The following is a 23001-nucleotide window of genomic DNA, read 5'->3' as shown; positions in this document are numbered from 1 at the left end:
CATTATTTTAAAAAAGTTGAATACATTTTTACTGTGTCTATACAATAATTTCATCAAAGTGACAAATGTTGATTAAGCTTAATAGGCAGAGTGTATGTATGATGAGTACATACAAAAATCTCGGTAATTCCAGCACATAGTTTTCACTTTTACTTTGAAACCTCAAATTTCCATGTCTATATTGTACTATAATACTCTCAGACTATGCATTATTTCGACCCTGATTATATTAAGGAGGGATTGATGTTCCTTCCATTCCTTATGTTCCTTTATTTATGATTAGGACTATAAATTATCCTATATATATGATTAGTCCATTCCATTAGTTCATAAACTAAAAAGTAAATGCAACAATTCAGATAAATTAATTAAGGAGGGATCAGCCATTTTTATTTGGACCTTTTAGCAGAATTTTGATCTTTCAGGAGGGGTCAGCCACCAACAGAACACAAGAAATAAATTGCTAAACCTGCAACAAATTAAGGCAAGGCCTGCATATATATTTTCTTAGCTCATAATGGTAAGCACAATATTGATAAAGTTTAAAAAATAAATTAGTGTAAAGTACACTACTCCCTACAGGAAAACTCGGTAGTTCAAAATAAATTAGGCTTGGTGACACAGATGGGGCATAACAATACAAGTATTTGTGTAGTTTACCGTTTTTATGCAACAAAGAAAGAAGCAATGCCCTTAACCTGTGAGAGGTGTCATCTAAATTTATGCTAATTTCAGAACTTAAATCTGAACAAAAAAATTGTGTATATGCCAAATGAAATTAAAATACAATGATGGTGTATGATCTGTACGTTTTCATTAAGATTGAAGTAAATACTAAACATGATGGATGGAGAATTTCATAAGATCCAAGTAAATAAAATCAACTAGAACGTACTTAAGGGCAGATTTTGACATTTTTATCTACATCACAAGAACTGTAGTCATCATTGTACATTACAGATTTAACAGGCACACAACAGTGGCACTCAAAACGAGCGAATCAACAAAGATGAAGAGCCCATTAACAAAATAGAGACAAGACAAGAATCAGATCATATTTTGCTTAGGAATATCATCAATTCGATCGTAATGGCCACCAATGTGTGTATTTATTCTGATGATAATTAATTGTTTGGAATAAAGAAGAAATTTGTGGTGTATAAGAATGAAAAGTCACAAGTTATTTATTTATTAATAAGTGAATTTACGATTATAATATGCTGCATAATAGTCCCACATCGTGTAGACAACAGAACAAGTGAGTGAATGTGTGATATAAAAGCAGAAGCGAGTACCGCATACAATTCATACCTTTCTCGGCCTTTTGGCTAAGATCAAGTGTAGTATCTGTTCTTATCAGTTTAATATCTGATATGTAGCCCAATGGGTTACATGATATTAAATTACTTTTTTGAGGGGGAGAAGTCATTACAATAGCTTGCTATTGGGTTTCTCGAGTGTCGCTTATGCGTTGCACTATTGCATGGGCTGGCGCACCCCACCAATCCTAGTTCAATGTTTTTTTTTTTGTTTTTTTTTTAGTTTTTAAAATGCCTTGCTATTGGTGCGCCCGCGTTCTTATTTTCAATTGAGTTATCTAACGTGCATGAATCAGTAAAATAAAAAGGTAGTCAAATGCTTTAAGGGTAATGCTTATTAATTCAAATCATTATTTTCTAACCAATTAACATATTGATATTAATATGTACAAGTAATATAAACAAACATGGAGATGATATAAAACAAATTAATCAATGTTATAAGAATTTCATTTATTTATTTTTTGTTACGCCACAGTGAAATTACAACCCCAGCTTTTACACTATAATTTATAGACCTTTGCTTTAAAAAATGCAGCATAGAATTCGGATAGTGAAATGTCTGTGTTGGTGTTGAAAGGAAACAAGACCTATATATAGGGTTTCTTTGGGGTCATGTGATCCATTCTTGTCAAGCTCAATTAGTCTCACATCACAGTTACATAATAGCAAACCCTTTGGTTATACTAATTTCATTGGAGCTTCATTAGTGTTGGAAGCAAAATTTAAGGCTATTCTCAGGGGCATTGTTATCTTATCTAGTAATTATACAAGGTGGGGACTGAGTCAGATTCCCTTATTGCAACTCGATTCGTTCCGTTGCAGTGCGTTTCCTCTCATCCTCAAGTCAAGAATGTTGAAGATATTTGGAGATTTATGGAGAAAAATGGCGAGATACTAGCATATCTCATGTGAATCTAGCAATATCGGCATTGTCAGTTGAGCTAGACCCTAAGAGCCTCACGATTTCAAAAAAAAAAAAATTAGGCCTGATGATGACACAACGAGGCATGACAATAAGTATTTGTATAGTTGTCCTGATACAGTTGTCATATAAATTTATTATGCTAATTTGAAAACATAAACCTGAATAAGAAGGATGTTTTTATGCCAATTGAATTTAAAATACAATGATTTGGAAGACTCCTCTCACAGGAAATGGTATATTTTTCAGATTTAAGATTAACTTTCATTAAGATTGCAGGTATTTGTTGGGTTCAGTCTAGTCATAACACTTGTAATTGCAATTGAAGAGATTTTAAGTATGCTGTCTTCTACTTTCATGTCTTCCTAATTTCATGTTTGAAAATAATTCATGAAGCATACCATATTAAGTAGTCAAAAAATTGCTATGCATAATTATCTGATCAATCAGGCTTAAGTCAAAAAATATTGTAGATGGGTAAATTAAAAAGATAAGCTTGATGGTTCAACAAATTCAAATTCCTGCTTGAAACTGATCAATCCAACTGTTTATGCTTTTTTGGCACAATACGAACAACATTAAAAAATTTAGAAAATAAGAGTTGTAGTGTTCCTGCTACAATGCAGAATGTCTGAGCAGATGAAAGAAGCTTCTCAATATTCATTCATGCACTATTTAATAATAATTGATACGGAAAGAAAAAGCTAGCACTAAATTGTTGGGATCCAATTCATGAGAAATATATTAAGGACTATTAGCAATGAATGGGACACTATCAGGAGAAGCAACTCCACTTATTGTTGGGGTCTTGGGAAGGGAATTAGATTATCCATTTTGCAGCTAGGTGTGCTGCCTGTTGTTGCCTTTGTAGATGGAGTTCCAACAGCAGCAATATGTGAAGCCATTGCAGTCTTCTCTTTTTTCTTTCTTTTTGAACAAGTTGCAGCCTTCTCTTTTTGTAATACTCCAGATGCATTTTTCATTGAAGACGGTCCAACTGAACCCTTAGAAAATTCACCAGATTTTGAAGATAATAGCGAGTGAGGTAATATCCCACTAGATAACTGAGGACTATTATTCGAGGTTGTCTGTGGGAAATTGGGTCTCATGGATGCATGTCGTGCCATTCTTTGCTGAAGCCGTACTTGTTGTTGGTCTAAATTGCTCCTTGCACCATCTATTCTTTCCATTTCAAATTGTTGTGCCTTGGCAACTAACCTCATGCCTTGCTGACCAGAAGCAAATCGAATGGACCCAGTCTCTTGATTTAACCCCCCTTCCAAAACCTGTTGGGGAAACTTTTGAACTACACACATTGCCGGGGTCTTGGAAAAGGATTTAGATCTAAATTTTGCATCTATGTGTGCCTGTTGTTGCCTTTGTGTAGAATCATTAGCACTTGATGTCAAAGATGGAGTTCCAACAGCATCGGTATGAGAAGTCATTGCTGCCTTCTGTTTTTGTAATGCTCCAGGTGCGATTTTCAGTGAAGACGGTCTAAAACTTGGTCCAACTGAACCATCAGAACAATGAGGTAGTGTCCCATGAGATAACCAAGGACTCTCTACGTGCTGAAGATGATCCTCCTTTTTTGCTTCTTTCATGATTTGCTGGCCCAGACAATTCCAGGTTGTCTGTGGGAAATTAGGTCTCATCAATGCTTGTTGTAGCATTCTTTGTTGAATCCGCAATTGTTGTGGGTCTAAATTTCTTGGATACATTTCCACCTCACTTTTAATGCGGTTTATCCCTGCACCGTCTATTCTTTCCATTTCAAATTTTTCTACCTTGGTCCCGGTCTCTTGATTTAACCCCCCTTCAAAAACCTGCTGGGGAAACATCTGAATGCCACTCCCAGTATTCTGAATACTTCTGGCCATTGCCTGTTGCTGTAATAATGTATCCTGCCAATTCATATTCGATCCTTGAAGAGCGTTAACATGCGAGTCTATTTGCTGCATTGCATCAACACCTGTGGAAGCAGACCTCATTCTTTTTGCAATATTCGATAAAGATGATGATTCTCTATCTGGATTCTCTCTTTTTACATGAAGAGTGGCACTCAGGTTCGGATTATCCCCATATGAATACATGACATCTTGTACAGCTGAAGCCCCAGGTGAATTTATACCAGCAATTAATCGGTGCTCCAGCAAGCTTCTTGGAGTTTCGACAGCCATTGGATATTTTGATTGATGGGAGATCATAGAAATGCCTTGGATGGAAGAATCTAGTACGATATTCTTTGATCTCATGGCAATGCTTGGATTAAGATTCTGCATTGCTGGATTTTCAAGAGTCTGTTTCACAATAGCATTTGATGTAGTGATTCTTGAATCACCCAACCTGCTTTTTGAATTCTCTGGCACTCTATCTATACTGACTTTTACCCCATGAATTTTATTAATAGAAGTGGTATTCCTTGCTCGCTTCATCTGCAAATTGAGCTGAAACACAAGTTCAACGTCATTAGGATGCATACATCACACATAATAATTTTATTAGGGGAGAATCTAACTTGTTTATACCTTTGTTGGAAGTGGACTTTGACACAGTAAGTCCAACTTCGGAGTAGGATCAAGATGAAGGTTTGGATGTAATGATTTCACTATCTTTGATTCAACTTCCTATTATCAATGAGAACATAGTTAAGTAAGATCTATACCTAAAAAAATAAAAATTATGCGTATTGGTCATTCATGATTGGTGAATTATACTCACCATTATACCACCATATTTCCAAGACTTATCAGTAAGAGATGGGATGTCCTTCACAATATTTTCCAATGACATCTTGAGGCTTGCTTTACTCACAGCAGGAGAGCATCTTCGATAATCACGAACCTGAAGTGTGTTACAGAATTGATCAAAGCTCAACCTTACAGATAGAAATTTAAATGTAGCCTTTAAAAGTAAAGCATGCAAAAAATAAACAAGAATCACCTCGCATACAAGTGCTCCGTCAACATACTTGACTGGTATATCATCCAGAATATCTGCAGGCAAGTGACCTGACTCAATGGCCTCCAACAGAAATAGGAAGGTAAGTACATGAAATGTAATACTCGCTCTGTCCCATAATAACTGAGTCATTTATAAAAAAATATTGTCTCAGGAATCTTGACCCATTTCACTTTTTAATACAACATTAATTACTTTTTTCCAATTATAACTCTAATTAATGATACTTTCACAACTCCCAATTCAATATATTCTACTTTACATTTATGTTAAAGAAGAATGCACCAATACTTGACAAAGACACTCAAAAACATTGTTTTCTCTCTTTCATTTATACATTTTTCTTAACCTGTGTGAAATGGTTTACTGGCTCAGTTAAACTGGGACGGAGGGAGTACTTAACATATGCAGCAGACAAATAAAAAATTAAGAAAACATAAGATGGTGATTTAGACAAAAACATAGCTATGAGGTACACAATGTAAGAAGGTAGAAACAAATAGCTCATCTCTTAGGCTTTGTTTGGATGAGGGAAGAAAGTGGAAGGATAGATTGTATGAGGAAAGATTGATGAAGGAATGAAAGTGAGTAGAAAGTGAGTGGAAAGTGTGATGATTTTTTAGTTGTTTGGTATTAGTGAAAGTGAAAAGAAAATGAGAGGAAAGAAAGATGAATATTTAGTAAATGACATAAATATCCTTATGATAAAATGAGTTATGTATTTGTTATTTATTTAATATAATATGTTCATATTTACATATTAACAAATAAAAATCAATATGTTAGTATATATATATATATATATATGAGAATCAATATAAATTATTAATGTCTGAAACCATGATTTACTATATGAGAGAAGCAAAACTAATTTGATAAAAAACAATACGTAATCATTAAAAAAAAGTATTAAAAAAATGCTCCAACCAAGGATTTATTTGTCATTTTATTAATTTTGATGTATATTCCATGTTTCCTTGCTGTTTTGGGCGGAAAGCTTTCTGCATGTGGGGTCCACCAAAAGCAATGTTTCTTTCCTCACTGACATAGCAACCAAACCATGGAAATATCACATTTCCATAAACTTTCCATTCTATCTACTATCTATCCACCCCCTTTCCCTGGAAACAAACAGGCCCTTAGGCATAATAAGCACCCGACTCAGATTATGAATTATAGGAGTCATTAAGAATTAATTAAATCAAAAAATATTGTTAAAAAAACAAATAAATAAATAAACAACCCTGGTTGTTAAAGTATATAAAAGCAAGTAATGTTAGTAAAAAAACAAGAAAAGAATTCTCATAAAAAAAGGAAAGAAGAAAAGAACACGCAACAATAAAAAAGAAGAAAACAATTCGTATAAAAAAAAACAATTATATCAATGAAATTAAAATTGTATTAATTAATTACTTGTGCAAAAAAAAAAAATGTATTAATTAATCTCTCTTTTCCTCTCCCCCTCTTAAAAATTGAATCAAACACATATTTTTAAAAATATTACCTCCCCTCCTCCCCTCTCCCGAACCAAACAAGCCCTTAGGTTTTGGTCTAAACACAACTCCTAAAAAAGGTAATACCACTCCGCAAAAAAGCCTTGTACATAAAATCGACTAAATTATAAGGTTTTAGAAAGGCTTAATTACTCTTTTGGTCCCTTAAGTTATTTGTTGGTTACATTTTGGTCCCATAAGTTATTAACGTTACAATTTGGCCCCTTAAGTTACTTTTTGTTTTCGTTTTGGTACCTTAACTATTAAAAGTTTCGTTTTGGTCCCTTAACTTATTTTTTGGTTTCGTTTTGGTCCCTTAACTTATTTTTTTGTTTCGTTTTGGTCTCTTAACTGATTTTTTGGTTTCGTTTTGGTCCCTTAACTCTAATACATTCATTCTAACGTAAAGGACCAAAGTGGTTGACGGAGGAAGAGTTAAGGGACCAAAACGAAACCAAAAAATAAGTTAAGGGACCAAAACGAAACTTTTAATAGTTAAGGGACCAAAACGAAACCAAAAAGTAACTTAAGGGACCAAATTGTAACGTCAATAACTTATGGGACCAAAATGTAACCAACAAATAACTTAAGGGACCAAATCATTAATTAAGCCTTTTAGAAAATAAAAGTTTAAACTGAAATAACAAAAAGACAATTATAAAATTTCAAGAGAATTACCGAGAAAATGGTTTTAGATGACCTATCATAAGGAAGTAATGACTTCGGTAACACCTGATTTGTAGCATCATACTGAAAAATCATAAATCACACAGCTCAAAATAACTAGTTGAGCTAAAAGACTTCACAATAGCGAAATATTAATACTACATTTCAACAAACCTTGCGGGGTTTTCCGATGAAATAACCATCCGGATACAGGTTCAGCGTAAAAGAAACTTCATTTCCTGTCAAGTCAAAACAACCATCACAACACAACACTCAATGATTTAAACACAAATTAAAAAACCAATAAACTCTAATGACTAACCTTTTATTAATGAAAGTTTTTCAAATGAATTAGGCATCTCATCAATGTTTTCACCAGCCTCAACAACATCAATCTGAATCAACAACAAAAGAAGAATGAAATTTAAAACCATCAATAAAAACTCTAAACCTAACTTTAGTGCCAAGTAAAAAATAACAACATACAAAATTCATTTTTATATGTTCATAACATTATTTTCATTTAAAATCACACATAAAAAAATGATCACAAACAAAAACACCATAATATAATAGACATAACAACAAAACTGCAAACTTTAGAAAGAAAAAAAAATAGCAAGACATAGAATTCAAAAACCTTTGATAACCTAGATTGGTCATCCTGAAAAGGTTGAAGAGAAAGGGGGATGGGTTTAGCATTAGGTTTAGAGCGAAACCTAGTTCCAATTTTTTAGACTTTGAAAGAGACAACCATGATGTGTTATATAGAGTATTCATTTATAACTAAATAAAAATAATAATCAGATTTCCTATGGAAAAGGCCACCATAAACAAATTATAAATTCAATAAAACCAAATATTCATTTATAAAAAATAAAAATAAAAAAGTCACAAAGATTCATTTGTAAAATATGTACAACTAACTTGTTTATACCTTTGTGGGAAGTGGACTTTGACACAGTCGATCCAACTTTGGAGTAGGATCTAGATGAAGGTTTGGATGTAATGCTTTCCCTATCTTTGATTCAACTTCCTATTATCAATGAGAACATAGTTAAGTGAGATCTATACCAAAAAAAAAAAATTGCACGTATCGGTCATTCATGATTGGTGAATTATATCACCATATTTCCAAGACTTATCAGTAAGAGATGGGATGTCCTTCACAATATTTTTCAATGACATCTTGAGGCTTACTTTACTCACAACATGAGAATTTTCCGTGGACACAATGTCAGCTCCCTTTTCTGAAGAGCATCTTCGATAATCATGCACCTGGAGTGTTACAGAATTGATCAAAGCTCAACCTTTTAGATAGAAATTTAAATGTTGCCTTTAAAAGTAAAGCATGCAAAAAATAAACAAGAATCACTATTAGAGGATACAAGTAAAGGAGATAACTTGCAGAGCAAGTTAGTTAGTATAGCTTAGCATTTAGTTCATATCAGCTACAGCCACTACTTCATAGTTACTATACACCTTCACTCTATGTATATATATGATTGTAACCACTATTATCAATAACAATCATTATTTCTCTCTTCATAATATGGTATCACGAGACTCTCATGAGAGAAAAGTTTGTTACGATCCTTTTTCATTCTCTAACCGTTTCCGCCATGGAAGCGTGAAACTCAAGCTTCTTCTTTCTATGCTTTTTCACCTTCCTTTCGCGTGATTCTTCTTTGTTTCACCGATTATTCTTGCTTCTTTATCTCAATTTCTTGTTGAGATACCTTTTTCTTGTTTCACCTTTTGTGTGAATCGTTTTCTTCGTTATTCTTCAATCCTCTGTTTTTTCTTCTTTGTTTGATTCACCATGGTTCGTTCTCAACAAGCGAGTCAAGATACTGAATCTCATTTCTATGTTCATCCTAGCGAAGGTCCTCACTCTGTGGTGATTTCTCCAAAATTCAATGGTTCCAATTATCTTGTGTGGAGTAGATCAATGCAACGTGCTCTTGGCGCGAAGAATAAACTCCCTTTCATCAATGGATCTCTCCCTGTTCCTGATGATGATGATCTCAACAAAACTGCTTGGGAAAGGTGCAATCATCTTGTGCAATCTTGGCTTATAGCTTCGCTTTCTGATTCGATTGCACAAACCGTTTTTTTTCATGATACTGCATTTAATGTTTGGAAAGATCTTAAGGAAAGATTTTCAAAGGTTGATCATATTCGTATTGCAAATTTACGTTCCTTCATTAACAATCTCAAGCAAGGTTCCAAATCTGTTTTGGAATACTTCACTGAATTGAATGCTTTATGGAAAGAACTTCATTCTCATCGTCCCATTCCAACTTGTACTTGTCCTCTTCAGTGCAGATGCACTGCTATGAGAGTTAACAAAGAATACAGGATTGAAGATCAAATCATTCAGTTTCTAACCGGCCTCACTGATCAGTTTTCAGTTGTGAAAACTCAAGTTCTCTTGCTTGATCCTTTACCTTCTCTGAACAAGGTGTTTTCTTTGGTAGTTTAGGAAGAGAGTAACAATGTATATACTCATTCTCTTCCTTCTCTAGAAGAAGGTTCTGTATTTTTGAATGCTTCAGATGCTAGAAGACCTCAAGGTCGTGGTAGAGGTTCTTCCAACAAGCCTTCTGGCAGGTATTGCAGTTTCTGCAACAGATATAATCACATTATTGAATATTGTTACCTGAAGCATGGTTTCCCTAACAAACCTAATTCACAAGCCACTATGAATTCACAAGCTCCTATGAATTCACAAGCAATGCTTCTTCAGCTGAATCTTCTGATGCAAGCAATGTGTCTGGTAGTATTGGTTTGGCTCAGGATAAGATTGATCAACTTGTGTTGCTGCTTCAATAGGCAAATTTGGTTTCCTCAGTTCCTAACCCTTCTCCTGGTCCCACTACCAACCACATAAGTGTTTCTCCCAATATTACTTCTGGTTATACTGCTTCTTCTTCATCTGCAGGTATATCCAATGTTAATTCATGCTCTTCTATTTCTAGTTCCTTTTGGATTCTTGATTCTAGTGCAAATGAACATATATGCACTACTTTGTCTTTGTTCACTTCTATATATTCCATTCCACCTGTTCATGTTAATTTACCAAATGGTTCTTCTGTTGTTCTTAATCAAGTTGGCACAGTTGTTTTTAGTCCTCAATTTTACTTAACCAATGTGCTTTATTCTCCTACATTCAAGTTAAATCTCATGTCTGTTGCTAAAGTGTGTCAAAATTTATCTTGTGTGTTTCATTTCTCTGATAATCAATGTCTTATACAGGACATGAAATCATTGAAGATGATTGGTTTGGCTAGTCAACAAGATGGCTTATACAAGTTTCATGTTTCCAATTTAGCTTCTTTTGATTCAGTTTCTAGCAAAATAAATGTACCTTGTACTTCAATTTCTTCTGTTACTTGTAATTCAAGCATTTCCATTCCTGTTCAAGCCTTATGGCACTTTAGATTGGGTCACTTATCCCATCAAAGAATGAATAAAATGTCATCTTTGTACTCTTCTATTACCAATGATAATAAAGCCACTTGTGACATTTGTCACTTTGCAAAACAAAAGCATATACCTTTTACTACTAGTTTATCTCATGCTTCTTGTAATTTTGAGCTTCTTCATCTTGACATATGGGGCCCCTTATATGTTTCTTCTATACATGGTCATAAGTATTTCTTAATTATTGTTGATGATCATAGTAGGTTTTTATGGGTCATTTTACTCAAATCCAAAGCTGAAGTTGCTCATCATGTTCAATATTTTATTACTATGATTCAAAATCAATTTCATGTCACCCCCAAATATATTAGATCTGACAATGGTCCTGAGTTTATGCTTTCTACCTTTTATGCATCTCATGGTATAATACATCAAAAATCCTGTGTTGAAACTCCCCAACAAAATGCTAGGGTAGAAAGAAAACATCAACATATTCTCAATGTTGGCAGGGCACTTCTTTTTCAATCAAAATTGCCTTCCTCATACTGGTCATATGCTATACTTCATGATGTCTTCCTCATAAATAGAATTACCACTCCTGTTCTTCAATATCAATCCCCATTTCAGGTTTTATACAATAAGATTCCTGATATTTCCTCTTTTAAAGTGTTTGGTTGTTTGTGTTATGCTTCATCATTACCGGCTCATAGAACCAAACTCCAATCCAGATCTAGAAAATCTGTCTTTCTAGGTTACCAATCAGGATACAAAGGATTCAAACTTTTAGATATGCACTCTAGAGACATATTTGTATCCAGACATGTCATTTTCCATGAACATATTTTACCCTATCCTAGTAATTCAGAGTCTATCACTTCCAACTGGGAGTATTTTTCATCTGTTTCATCTCCATCATCATCTTCTCCCAATACTGACATTATTCTTGTCCCTCCTCCTATCATTGATGACCCTCCCCTTGTGTCTTTACCCCATAGTCCACCTTCTTCTCCTCCTTTACCTATTCCTGTTAGACATTCATCCAGAAATATAACTACTCCCTCCTACCTTCAAGATTATGTCTGTAATCATCTTCATACTTCTGCTTACCCTATTTCTGATTATATTTCTCATAATAAATTGTCTAATAACCATTCTTCTTTTGTTTTCTCTTTACGCTCCAACCTTGAACCAAAAACCTATACTGAGGCAACCAAATTTGAATGTTGGAGACAAGCCATGCAAGCTGAGATTTCTGCTCTTGAGTCAACTGGTACATGGAAAATTGTTGATTTGCCAGATCATGTGAATCATATTGGTTGTAGATGGATTTATAAAGTGAAACATAATGCAGATGGCACTATTGAAAGATATAAGGCTAGACATGTAGCCAAAGGGTACAATCAGATTGAAGGCCTTAATTTCTTTGACACCTATTCACCTGTAGCCAAAATGACTACTGTCAGATTAGTTCTTGCCTTAGCATCAATCAAACATTGGCATCTCCAACTTGATGTGAACAATGCCTTTCTTCATGGTGATCTGTAGGAAGATGTTTATATGACTCTTCCACTATGTGTCTCATCCCCTAAACCAAATCAAGTTTGCAAGTTGATGAAATCTCTTTATGGTCTCAAACAAGCAAGCAGAAAATGGTATGAGAAGTTAACCTCCATTCTCATACAACAACACTTCATACAAGCCACTTCTGATCACTCTTTGTTCATCAAGCAAACTGCTTCATCTTTTACTCTTTTATTGGTTTATGTGGATGACATCATCTTGGCTGGTGACTCTTTGCCTGAATTTGATCATATTAAATCCATTCTACATGCTTCTTTCAAAATTAAGAATTTGGGTCAGTTCAAATACTTCCTTGGTCTTGAAGTTGCTCATTCTCAGCATGGTATATCTTTGTGCCAGAGAAAATATTGCCTAGACTTGCTATCTGATTTAGGCTTCATTGATTCTAAACCTGTTTCAACACCTTCTAATCCCTCCATCAAGCTTCATACTGATCATTCACCTCTTTATGAAGACATATCATCTTATAAAAAATTGGTTGGCAGGTTACTTTACCTCACTACAACAAGACATGATATTACCTTTATTACTCATCAACTGAGTTAATTTCTCTCTAAACCCACTCAAATTCATCACCAAGCTGCTCTGAGAGTGCTTAAGTATCTCAAGGGCAGTCCTGGCAAGGGTCTCCATTTTCCCAGAAGTTCACCTTTACAATTGCAAGGTTTTTCTGATGCTGATTGGGCAGGGTGTCTTGATACTAAAAGATCTATCAGTGGCCAATGTTTCTTTCTTGGCAATTCCTTAATCTCTTGGAGAACCAAGAAACAGTTAACTATTTCCATATCTTCCTCTGAAGCAGAGTATAGGGCTCTAGCTTCTGCCACATGTGAACTTCAATGGCTTCTTTACTTGCTTAGAGATTTGCACATTCAATGTCCTAAACCTCCAGTTCTTTTTTGTGACAATCAAAGAGCTATTCACATAGCTTCCAATCCTGTATTTCATGAAAGAACAAAGCATTTGGACATTGACTGTCATATAGTGAGAGAAAAACTTCATGCTGGCACATTCAAGCTTCTACCAGTCTCTTCTCAAGCACAACTTGTTGATTTCTTCACCAAGCCTCTCCTACCTCAACCTTTTGGTATTTTGTTATCCAAGATGGGTTTGATAGAGATATATCAACCTCCATCTTGTGGGGGGATATTAGAGGATACAAGTAAATGAGATAACTTGCAGAGCAAGTTAGTTAGTATAGCTTAGCATTTAGTTCATATCAGCTACAGCCACTACATCATAGTTACTATACACCTTCACTCTATGTATATATATGATTGTAACCACTATTATCAATAATAACAATCATTATTTCTCTCTTCATAATAATCACCTCGCATATAAGTGCTCCATCAACATACTTGACTGGTATATCATCCAGAATATCCGCAGGCAAGTGACCTGACTCAATGGCCTCCAAACACATAATGCAGAAATAGGAAGGTAAGTACATGAAATGTAATACTTAACATATGCAGCAGACAAATAAAAAATTAAGAAAACATAAGATGGTGATTTAGACAAAAGCATAACTATGAGGTACACAATGTAAGAAGGTAGAAAATGTTAGTTTTAATTCAAGTTTAGACTATATAACTGTTGGGGTATATATTATACCCATTGGGGTATAAAAGTGTGTTACAGGTTAGTTAGGTAATCTAGCTAAATTTGTTATGTTTGTTTAGATAGCTTACTAAGCAAGCAATGTGAATAAGCTTCTTATATAAGGCATGATGTAATCACTTTTCACAACTAATGTGAATAAGCTTCCTTATGATTGTGATGAGTTGCGTGCAAATGCTACTGAGGTGCAGAGGAATGCTTACAAAGAATTTAAGAAGAAGGATTGCAAGACACTTTTTTTCGTTCAACAAAGTGTAGATTCAGGAAATTTTTACCTCCCCTCTCCCGAAACAAACAAGCCCTTAGGTTTTGGTCTTAACACGACTTTACAAAAAAAGGTCTTGTACGTAAGGTTTTGGTCATAACGCAACTCCGTAAAAAAGGTCTTGTACATCATAGTTGTCTAAAATATAAGGTTTTAGAACATAGAAGTTTAAACTGAAATAACAAAAAGACGATTATAAAATTTCGAGAATTACCGAGAAAATTGTTTCAGATGACCTATCATAAGGAAGTAATGAATTCAGTAACACCTGATTTGCAGCATCATGCTGAAAAATCATAACTCACATAACTTAGAATAACTAGTTGAGATAAAAGACTCCACAATAGCGAAATATTAATACTACATTTGAACAAACCTTGCGAGGTTTTCCGATGAAATAACCATCCCGATACAAGTTCAACGTAAAAGAAGCTTCATTTCCAGTCAAGTCCAAACAACCTTCAGAACACAACACTCAATGATTTAAACACAATTAAAAAACCAATAAACTCTCTAATAACTAACCTTTTATTAATGAATGTTTTTCAGATGAATTAGGCATCCCATCAATGTTTTCACCAGCCTGCACAAAAAAAGAAGAATGAAATTTAAAACCAGCAATAAAATTAAAACCCTAAACCTAACTTGAGTGCCAAGTAAAAAATAACAACATACAAAATTCATTTTTATATGTTCATAGCATTATTTTCATCTAAAATCACAAATATAAATAAACTATCACAAACAAAAACACCATAATATAATAGACATAACAACAAAACTGCAAACTTTAGAAAGAAAAAAATAATAGCAAGACCTAAAATTCAAAAACTTTTTATATTGGTCATCGTGAGATGAGAAGGTTGAAGAGAAAGGGGGATGGCTTTAGCGTTAGGTTTAGGGCGAAACCTAGTTCCAATTTTTGAGACTTTGAAAGAGACAACCGTAATGTGTTATAGGCGAAACCTAGTTCCAATTTTTGAGACTTTGAAAGAGACAACCGTAATGTGTTATAGAGTGTAACCAAATAGACCAAATGATAGTGACAAGTGCAAAATAGCGGCTATATTTTTTTGGGGTAAATATGTATTTGGTCCCTATAAATATACCAACTTTTCGTTTTAGTCCCTCTAAAATTTTCCTTCAACTTTTAGTCCCTATAAAATTTTCAATCACTACTTTTGGTCCTTATTTTTAATTAATTTTTGTATTTTTTAATGAAATTGTGCAGAAATGTGTAAAATATTCAAAAAAAAAATTAGAATTTTTTAACAAAATACAAATTAAATATGAATTTTTTACCGTAAAAAATATAAAAATTCATATTAAATTCATGTTTTGTTAAAAAAATTCTAAACTTTTTTTGGAGAGATTCTTATAATATTATGAATTTTTCTGAAAAAATTTATTTAAAAATATGAATTCTACATACAAGTTTACTTTAAAGGAGGGACCAAAAGTGAAGATGAGAAAATTTTGAGGGACTAAAAGTTGAAGAATTTTTTTATAGGGATTAAAACCAAAAGTTCACATATTTATAGGAAGCAAAAAGATATATAACCCTAATTTTTTTTAAGGAAGCGGCTATATTTATATTTACACTATTTATTTTTTTGTACAGGCACTAGAATCATTATTTGTACGTACGCTTCCCATACCATGCCATGATAGTAGTCTATTGTATATGTCTATGATTTCTCTTGGCTCTAATTGGTATGTTTCAAAGTAATAATGTTGTAGTTTTACAATAAATGTCTTTCCACAATTAATAAAATAATAACGTGTCACATTTATACTTTCTTATAAAATACGAATCATTCATTTTCTTTTTAAGAAAAATTCGTATCACTCATGCATTCAGCACTTTAATTACCAAATAATCATACTATCATTTGCATTTATTATTTTACAGAGTTGATTGTGGTGTTATTCCTTATTTTTTATTTCTATTTTTAGTACAATATTGCTGGTTGTTTGTGTTTTCGGAATCAATTTGTTATTCTTTGTAAATTATCCTATCAAAGTTAACTGGGAGTGATACCGTGCTAAGTAAAGAAAATTAATGTATTTTTTTTATCAAATAACTTAAAATAATATTATTTTATATTAAAGTTATAAGTATAATTATAAATTGAATTTAACATAAAAAAATTATTATCGTAATATTGTTTAGTTGTTGAAATATCTATATATCGTATATAAGGAGGATTAAGTTATTTCAGTATGAAATTATAAAGTATCTTCTCGTAGTATAAAAATTCTTATTGTTAGACTTACTATGTTTAATATAACAATAAAATTATGCCAATTAGTTGTATGTAATATGTATCTAATGAAGGGCAACAAATGCTAGCTTTTTATTGGGTGTATATAAATATAGTTTTTGCTACGCCATTGCTGATTTTTTTTATTTTATTTTTAGTTTTTGAAAATTTAGTGGTCTTCCTTAAAAAAAAATCAGTGGTCTAATCTAACTATTGTTTTAGAGTAACAATGGAATGTTCTAACTATTTTAAATGATCTACCAAACTTGTTAATTATGAGTCATCATCAATTTATAAGCAACAAAATAAAAATGTATTTAAACCAAATTTTAATATCTATATAAAATTGTCATGAGTTTGTATACATAATTATAAAATTAATAAAACCAATTATTCATTTATAAAATATATCCAATAGTAACAAAAAAATGTCAATAAAAGAAATAACAAAGATTCGTTTATTTTTTATAAATCATATATAATAAAAACGAGTATTCATTTATAATAATAAAATAGATCTAATAGAAACAAAGAAAAATTTGCAAAATATGTATAACTAAATAAAAAATAATAATCAAGTTTTTCTATGGAAAAGGCCACCAAAAACGAATTATAAATTTAATAAAACCAAATATTCATATATAAAATATATCTAATCGAAACGAATATTCAGCTATAAAATATATTCATTTATTTTTTATGAATCATGTCTAATCGAAACGAATATTCAGTTATAAAATCTATACAATATAAACAAAGATTTATTTGTAAAATATGTACAACTAACTTGTTTATACCTTTGTTGCAAGTGGACTTTGACACGGTCGATTCAACTTTGGAGTAAGATCAAGATGAAGGTTTGGATTAAGTGCTTTCACTATCTTTGATTCAACTTCCTATTATATATCAATGAGAACATAGTTAAGTAAGATCTATACCTAAAAAAAAAAAAAATGCATATTGGTCATTCATGATTGGTGAATAATACTCACCATTATATCACCATATGTCCAAGACTTATGAGTAAGAGATGGGATGATGTCCTTCACAATATTTTCCAATGACATCTTGAGGCATACTTTACTCACGGTAGGAGAACTTTCCGTGGACACAATTCCAGCTCCCTTTTCAGAAGAGCATCTTCGATAATCACGTACCTGGAGTGTTACAGAATTGATCAAAGTTCAACCTTATCGATCAAAGTTCAACCTTATAAACAGTATGCAACAGTAAAAGTATATATAAAATGGTGATAAAATTTCGTAAATAAGAAGAAGTAATTCACAAAGAGAAAAAATGCAAAGAGGAAGGGGGGATGGGATTAGCTTTAGGTTTACCTGAGATTGGTCATCTTGGGAAGGTTGAAGAGGAAGGGGGATGGGATTTGCTTTAGGTTTAGGGCAAAACCTAGTTCCAACTTTTGACACTTTAAAAGAGACATGGGAAGGTTGAAGAGGAGGGGGCATGGGATTAACTTTAGGTTTAGGGTGAAACCTAGTTCCAATTTTTGACACTTTAAAGGAGACAACCATGATAGAGGGTGTAATCAAGCAGCCCAAATGACAGGGAAAAATGCAAAATAGCGATTTTGTTAACCAATGTCCTCATAATATTGGTTAAGAATCTAAAAGTAGAAAGAAAATATATGATTTACATTAAAATGAGCAATTTTTCAACTTTTAATATATAGAATACATAATTTTCATTGTATCAAAAAAAAAAAAAAGAATGCATCATTTTCAAAAACAAAAAAAAAAATCTTTTTTCAATTCCTTAACCATTGTAACATTTCCCTTGTTTATACATAATTTCTTTTTTTATTGCACAAACATTAGAATCATTATTTGCACGTCCACATACCATGCCATGATAGCAGTAATGTAGTATATGTCTATGATTACTTTTGGCTCTAGTTGGTATGTTTCAAGTAAATCAATGCCGTGGATTTACCATAAATGTCTTTCCATAATTATTAAAATAATACGTGTCACATTTATTTTTTCTTCCTTAAAAAAAACGTGTCACATTTATTGTATAAAATTTGCATCATTCATTTTTTTTTTTTAACTAGAATGTTTTTATTTGAAATTCAATATAAAAATGTTATCTTCCGTTTTCTTTTACATATGGAAAATACTATGACCATTCCCACGAAGTAACTTAGCTTCAATTATTCCTTAAAAAAAAAAAAACACTTAGCTTCAATTATTTAGGACAAATAAATCTTGTCAAGACCAGTAGCTCAAGTAATCTTTCTCCCCAGATCATACAACATTTTAAGATTAATTGTATATGAAAATTGTGATAAGATATAATTATTAGTGGGACTTGTTAAATAAATTTTTAAAAGGTGTTGGGTTGGCGGTATAAAGTTTTCTTTTTTTTTGAAAGAAAGGTATAAAGTTTTCTTATAATATTATAATTTAGAAATTAGGTATGTGCCTATGAGAGTAACATAAATATAAAATAGAATAAAATTAAGTATTTTAGTGTTATGACCTAACAAAATGTCTTAACATTTTTGCTTAAGTAGTAAAACACGGTAACTTTTATTTTATATAAAAAATTAGTAAAAGACCCGTGCATTCGCACGGGTCACGTAACATTGCGATAATTATATGAATAATAATTAGATTGTTAATATTGTACAATATTTATTGTATAATATTTTTTTCCTCAAAAAAATATTGTATAATATTTATAGATATTAAAGGAAAATTAGGAGTATTGATGTAATGTTTCTATAAACTATTATTCTCTTACTAGAACTTTTACCCGTGCTACCGCCCGGGTCATAAATAATGGAGAAGCTAATATATTGCAATAAGATCAATTACATAGATAAGAAAACATTCTAATATTTTTTAACGAATAATCTTTCTCGTTCTTCTTTTTTGGTTCAATTTATAAGAGGTAAACAATTACTCTTTTATCAATTTATGAATCTTGTTATTAATACATTTAATTTAATACAAAATAAATCTTTTCCCAAATTTCACAAAACACCAAGTCGGATTTTTACAATAAATTTATTTTCTTATGCCAAATACTCTCAATACAATTCTTCAATATATAACGACAAAGAATTAACAACTCAACATTAATTAACTTAAAAGCTCAATACAATCTACAAAGTGATTATACAACACAAAGACCAATGAGTAGTGACCATGCTTACTTAAGATCAAACATTCAGGAGTTTCTTCAAAGGCATTCACAATGGGCATAAACATATTATAATGTGAAGCATGTAAAACCTATTTAGTATGGTCCTCTTCCAAGTAAAAAAAAAATAAAAAATCAGAACTGAGTTTTCCAAAATTACAAATTTGTATGCAAAAGCCTTTCAGTTTTTCTTACATATGATTAAATGATTTCTCTATGTTCAAACATCGATAAAAAAAATTAAATCAAGTACTGTTCTGCCTTGAATCTTACAACTACTAATCAACTCATTAAAGTAACCATTTTACAGAGTAAAGGATAATAAGCAACAAAAGATTTTTCATTATGAGTATTCAAGGTTAAAAAAAAGGAAAATACAACAAATAAAATCACATAAAAGAGCTGTAAAAATGAAACCCCAAGGACACATGCATTTTAGCAAATAACATAAAAAAATAAATATCTTATCCATGATAGCAATTCCTTTTTTTTAGGAAGCACAGAAGCACGACAACTTAACGTTGTAACATACTTGTATTGAACTTGCTGTTATGACAGTTAAAACTACATACATAGTGATCCTAATAAAGACTAAATTTACTTCCAGATACTCAATAACAGAGCAATGTCCTGCAACATTTGATAAGGTGCAAATCATCGGCTATAATAAGACCATTTAACTTCTCAATTTTTTGGCATCACTCTTTGGAAAATTTGGCAGGGTAGAAATCATGTGGTTTTTCAAAAAAAGCAATTTGATCTGATGCTGATAGCCTTGGCAGCTGCTGAATTCACAGGTGAATTTATCAGTGCGAACAAAATTGAAAGGGCAGCAGCCCCTGCTGCACAACCTGTCAAAAATTGGTGTCCTCCACTCGTTGGCATGCTGAAACTGAATGTTGATGCAGGGGTGTTCAAGGATAGCAGTTTGGGATGTGGAATGGTGGCCAGAGATAATGAAGGGAATGTGAAGTTTGCTGCTACAAAGCTTGAGAAGTGTCAGATGTCACCTACCATGGCTGAAGCGATTGCGTTGCGATGGTGCTTGCAGTGGAAGAAGACATTGAATATACACATCGAATAATACCAAAGAAACTAAAAAACCTTTTAATCTTTCTACTGATTCTGTGCTAAATAAATATCATAAAGAAAATTTCTGCTAACAATTTAAATGACAAACCTAAGCTGCAATCTAACTGATAAAATTCAATGACTACTTGAATAGACAGTATGCAGGCCATAGTATGCAACTCAAAAAAATTGAGTTGTACATTAAGTTTAGACTTACCGGGTAAACTGCACAAAGCCTTGCGAGTATTCTCAGCAACATCATAATCCATCAGAGCAGTTTTTCATGTGAATTGACTGAGAATTGGAACACACTGAGAGCAGATAGAACAATTTTGGAAATCTGAGCATCAAAGGGGTATATAAATTGAGGAATAACTGCGTTAATACAGATTAATGTTGCTTAGGTAACAAAAAATTTCAATTAATGATATGACAGTAAGCTGGACAGACACGTCGAAACCAAGGCAATGCAAACGGTTATAATAGCATCGGAAAGCACACAACGTGAAACCATTTACCATTAGCCAATGTGCATTAACTGGTACTCATTTAATTCCATATCTCAAGGATAACACCAACAGACTTGATGTTTCAAAGTTAGTCATTATGAATAGAGATGTTCACCATCATCCTCATACGATGCATTGCATTAGACTACTATTTAAGTAGCGTAAACGTCGCAATTTAAACTGTAAGATAAGTGCAAACAACAATAACGTTGATCTATCAGTTGTTATTAATCATTTTCTGATGCATATGATATTGCTAACATAATCTATTAACTCTAAAGGGTCATAGTAATAGGAACATAAACAGCGATCTAAATTGCGGCAACGCCGCAATTTCACCATATTATTGATGAAAAACAACCCAAATTCAGAAGTACATAAATGCGCAAATCCAATAACAACCAACTTTCTGCAATAACCATAATGTAAATTAAAACATAAACTAACACAAAACATAGTTTCTGGCTAAACTTCAAAGCTTTCTTCATGAAAATAAAAATTACATTAGGGAAAACAAAATACTAATGATAAACCTGTCATGACACCACCAAATCCGTTCCAAAGAATGCACTTGATCAAAACCCTAATTACATTAGAATCCACCAACATTGGATTTTGTTTTTATAAAAGACAAACCAGAATGATTTCTCAAAGTAAGGAGAAATTCTAGGTATAGGATCTTAAAAAAAAAAACAGATCAGAAAAAACAAACAAAAGTTTTAAGAAACTACATATCAAACACATGCTGAAGAATAAGGGGAAACAAATAAAGGAAATGAACAATCAGTAAATTTGCGTACCTTTTATTTGTTCAAACCGAAGCTTGTATTTGACCAGGACACTAAACCAAGGCAGCAGAACATAACTACTGGCTCGTGAGTACCAAATTGACAGGAAATGGAGGAGAACGTGAAGCTACATGTTCTTTAACTTCTTGTGAGAAGCGACCATGGTCTTACCGATGACAGAAGCTTCGAAGTCGGATTGAGATACACCGTCAAAAATTTATTCAATCTTGTTAATACAATTACCTGGATGCACTTGTATTGAATAATCATTCAACCGTGTTCTTCGTTTTACTGAACACGGATGGGCGTATTTGGGCGAATTTGGATATGGATATAGATGTAGAAGCAGAGCCCGAGAGGAAGAAGTGGAAGAATCACGTTTTACAGGGTGGTGGGGGTGGACGGTGGCGATGGGGAGAATAGGTGCGAGAGAAAGGGGTGGAAATGGGGAATGGTAGAGAGATGGAGAGAGAGGAGGGTTAGGTCAGAGCCATGGTCGGATATGCAACACTGTATTGGAAACTGATAACGTTAATTGTTTGTCATTTACAATGCACAGTAAACTGATGGAAATAAAGGTTTGTTATTTCCAATGCAATTGGGGGATGAGCAATCTGATCAACGGTTGATGTTGAATGGCACTCAAAAATTAGCATCCAATGGCCAGGAATGATTGGCGCCTAAAAATGTAGGTTTAGGGTTTGCAATGACTTTAGCAATGTTAACAAAGATTAGATATAAGTATGATGATATATATAAAAAAATTACTAAATAGTTGAGTCACACCAATTGTGGATTTTATTTTCTTATATATATAAAAAAATTACTAAATAGTTGAGTCACACCAATTGTGGATTTTATTTTCTTATGTATGCGAAAACAACTTTTCATGTATATATAAAAAAATTACTAAATAGTTGAGTCACACCAATTGTGGATTTTATT

General features: G+C 32.6%; 1 protein-coding gene, 1 long non-coding RNA gene and 1 other non-coding gene across 3 annotated transcripts; 1 reads left to right on the top strand and 2 right to left on the bottom strand.

The window, feature by feature from the left end:
• Positions 1–1021: 1021 nt before the first annotated feature.
• Positions 1022–18055, bottom strand: LOC146934752 (protein PHYTOCHROME-DEPENDENT LATE-FLOWERING-like). Its single transcript, XM_085707941.1, has 9 exons — positions 17861–18055; positions 7687–7759; positions 7539–7603; positions 7377–7448; positions 5188–5268; positions 4966–5088; positions 4773–4871; positions 3589–4691; positions 1022–3070 (listed from the first exon to the last, which is right to left on the bottom strand). The coding sequence occupies exons 1-9, from the start codon at positions 18053–18055 to the stop codon at positions 2989–2991; spliced, it is 1893 nt and encodes a 630-aa protein (XP_085564067.1). The 3' UTR covers positions 1022–2988.
• LOC146934753 (U2 spliceosomal RNA) lies at positions 1308–1502 on the top strand. The gene has a single exon (XR_015009024.1). It is a non-coding gene; the product is annotated as a U2 spliceosomal RNA (small nuclear RNA).
• Positions 18056–19538: 1483 nt separating the features above from the next.
• Positions 19539–22798, bottom strand: LOC146934751 (uncharacterized). The gene is made up of 2 exons (XR_015007864.1): positions 22069–22798; positions 19539–21099 (listed from the first exon to the last, which is right to left on the bottom strand). It is a non-coding gene; the product is annotated as an uncharacterized LOC146934751 (long non-coding RNA).
• Between the last annotated feature and the right edge of the window lie 203 nt (positions 22799–23001).

The sequence above is a fragment of the Medicago sativa genome, chromosome 4 (genome assembly GCF_051527215.1).
Source record: "Medicago sativa cultivar Bolivia chromosome 4, Bolivia_mono, whole genome shotgun sequence".
Lineage (NCBI taxonomy): Eukaryota > Viridiplantae > Streptophyta > Magnoliopsida > Fabales > Fabaceae > Medicago > Medicago sativa.
The sequence above is the reverse complement of the archived record's forward strand: the minus strand, read 5'-3'. Positions and strand labels throughout refer to the sequence as shown.

What these genes read in the sequence shown, in the direction of transcription:
- LOC146934752 (XM_085707941.1), bottom strand. Translation starts at nt 18,055, where the DNA reads ATGGTTGTCTCCTTTAAAGTGTCAAAAATTGGAACTAGGTTTCACCCT. An exon ending in AAAACTTTCATTAATAAAAG is followed by an intron (nt 7,604 to 7,686) that starts GTTAGTCATTAG and finishes TTGACTTGACAG; the next exon opens with GAAATGAAGTTTCTTTTACG. An exon ending in AAAGTCCACTTCCAACAAAG is followed by an intron (nt 4,692 to 4,772) that starts GTATAAACAAGT and finishes CTTGTGTTTCAG; the next exon opens with CTCAATTTGCAGATGAAGCG.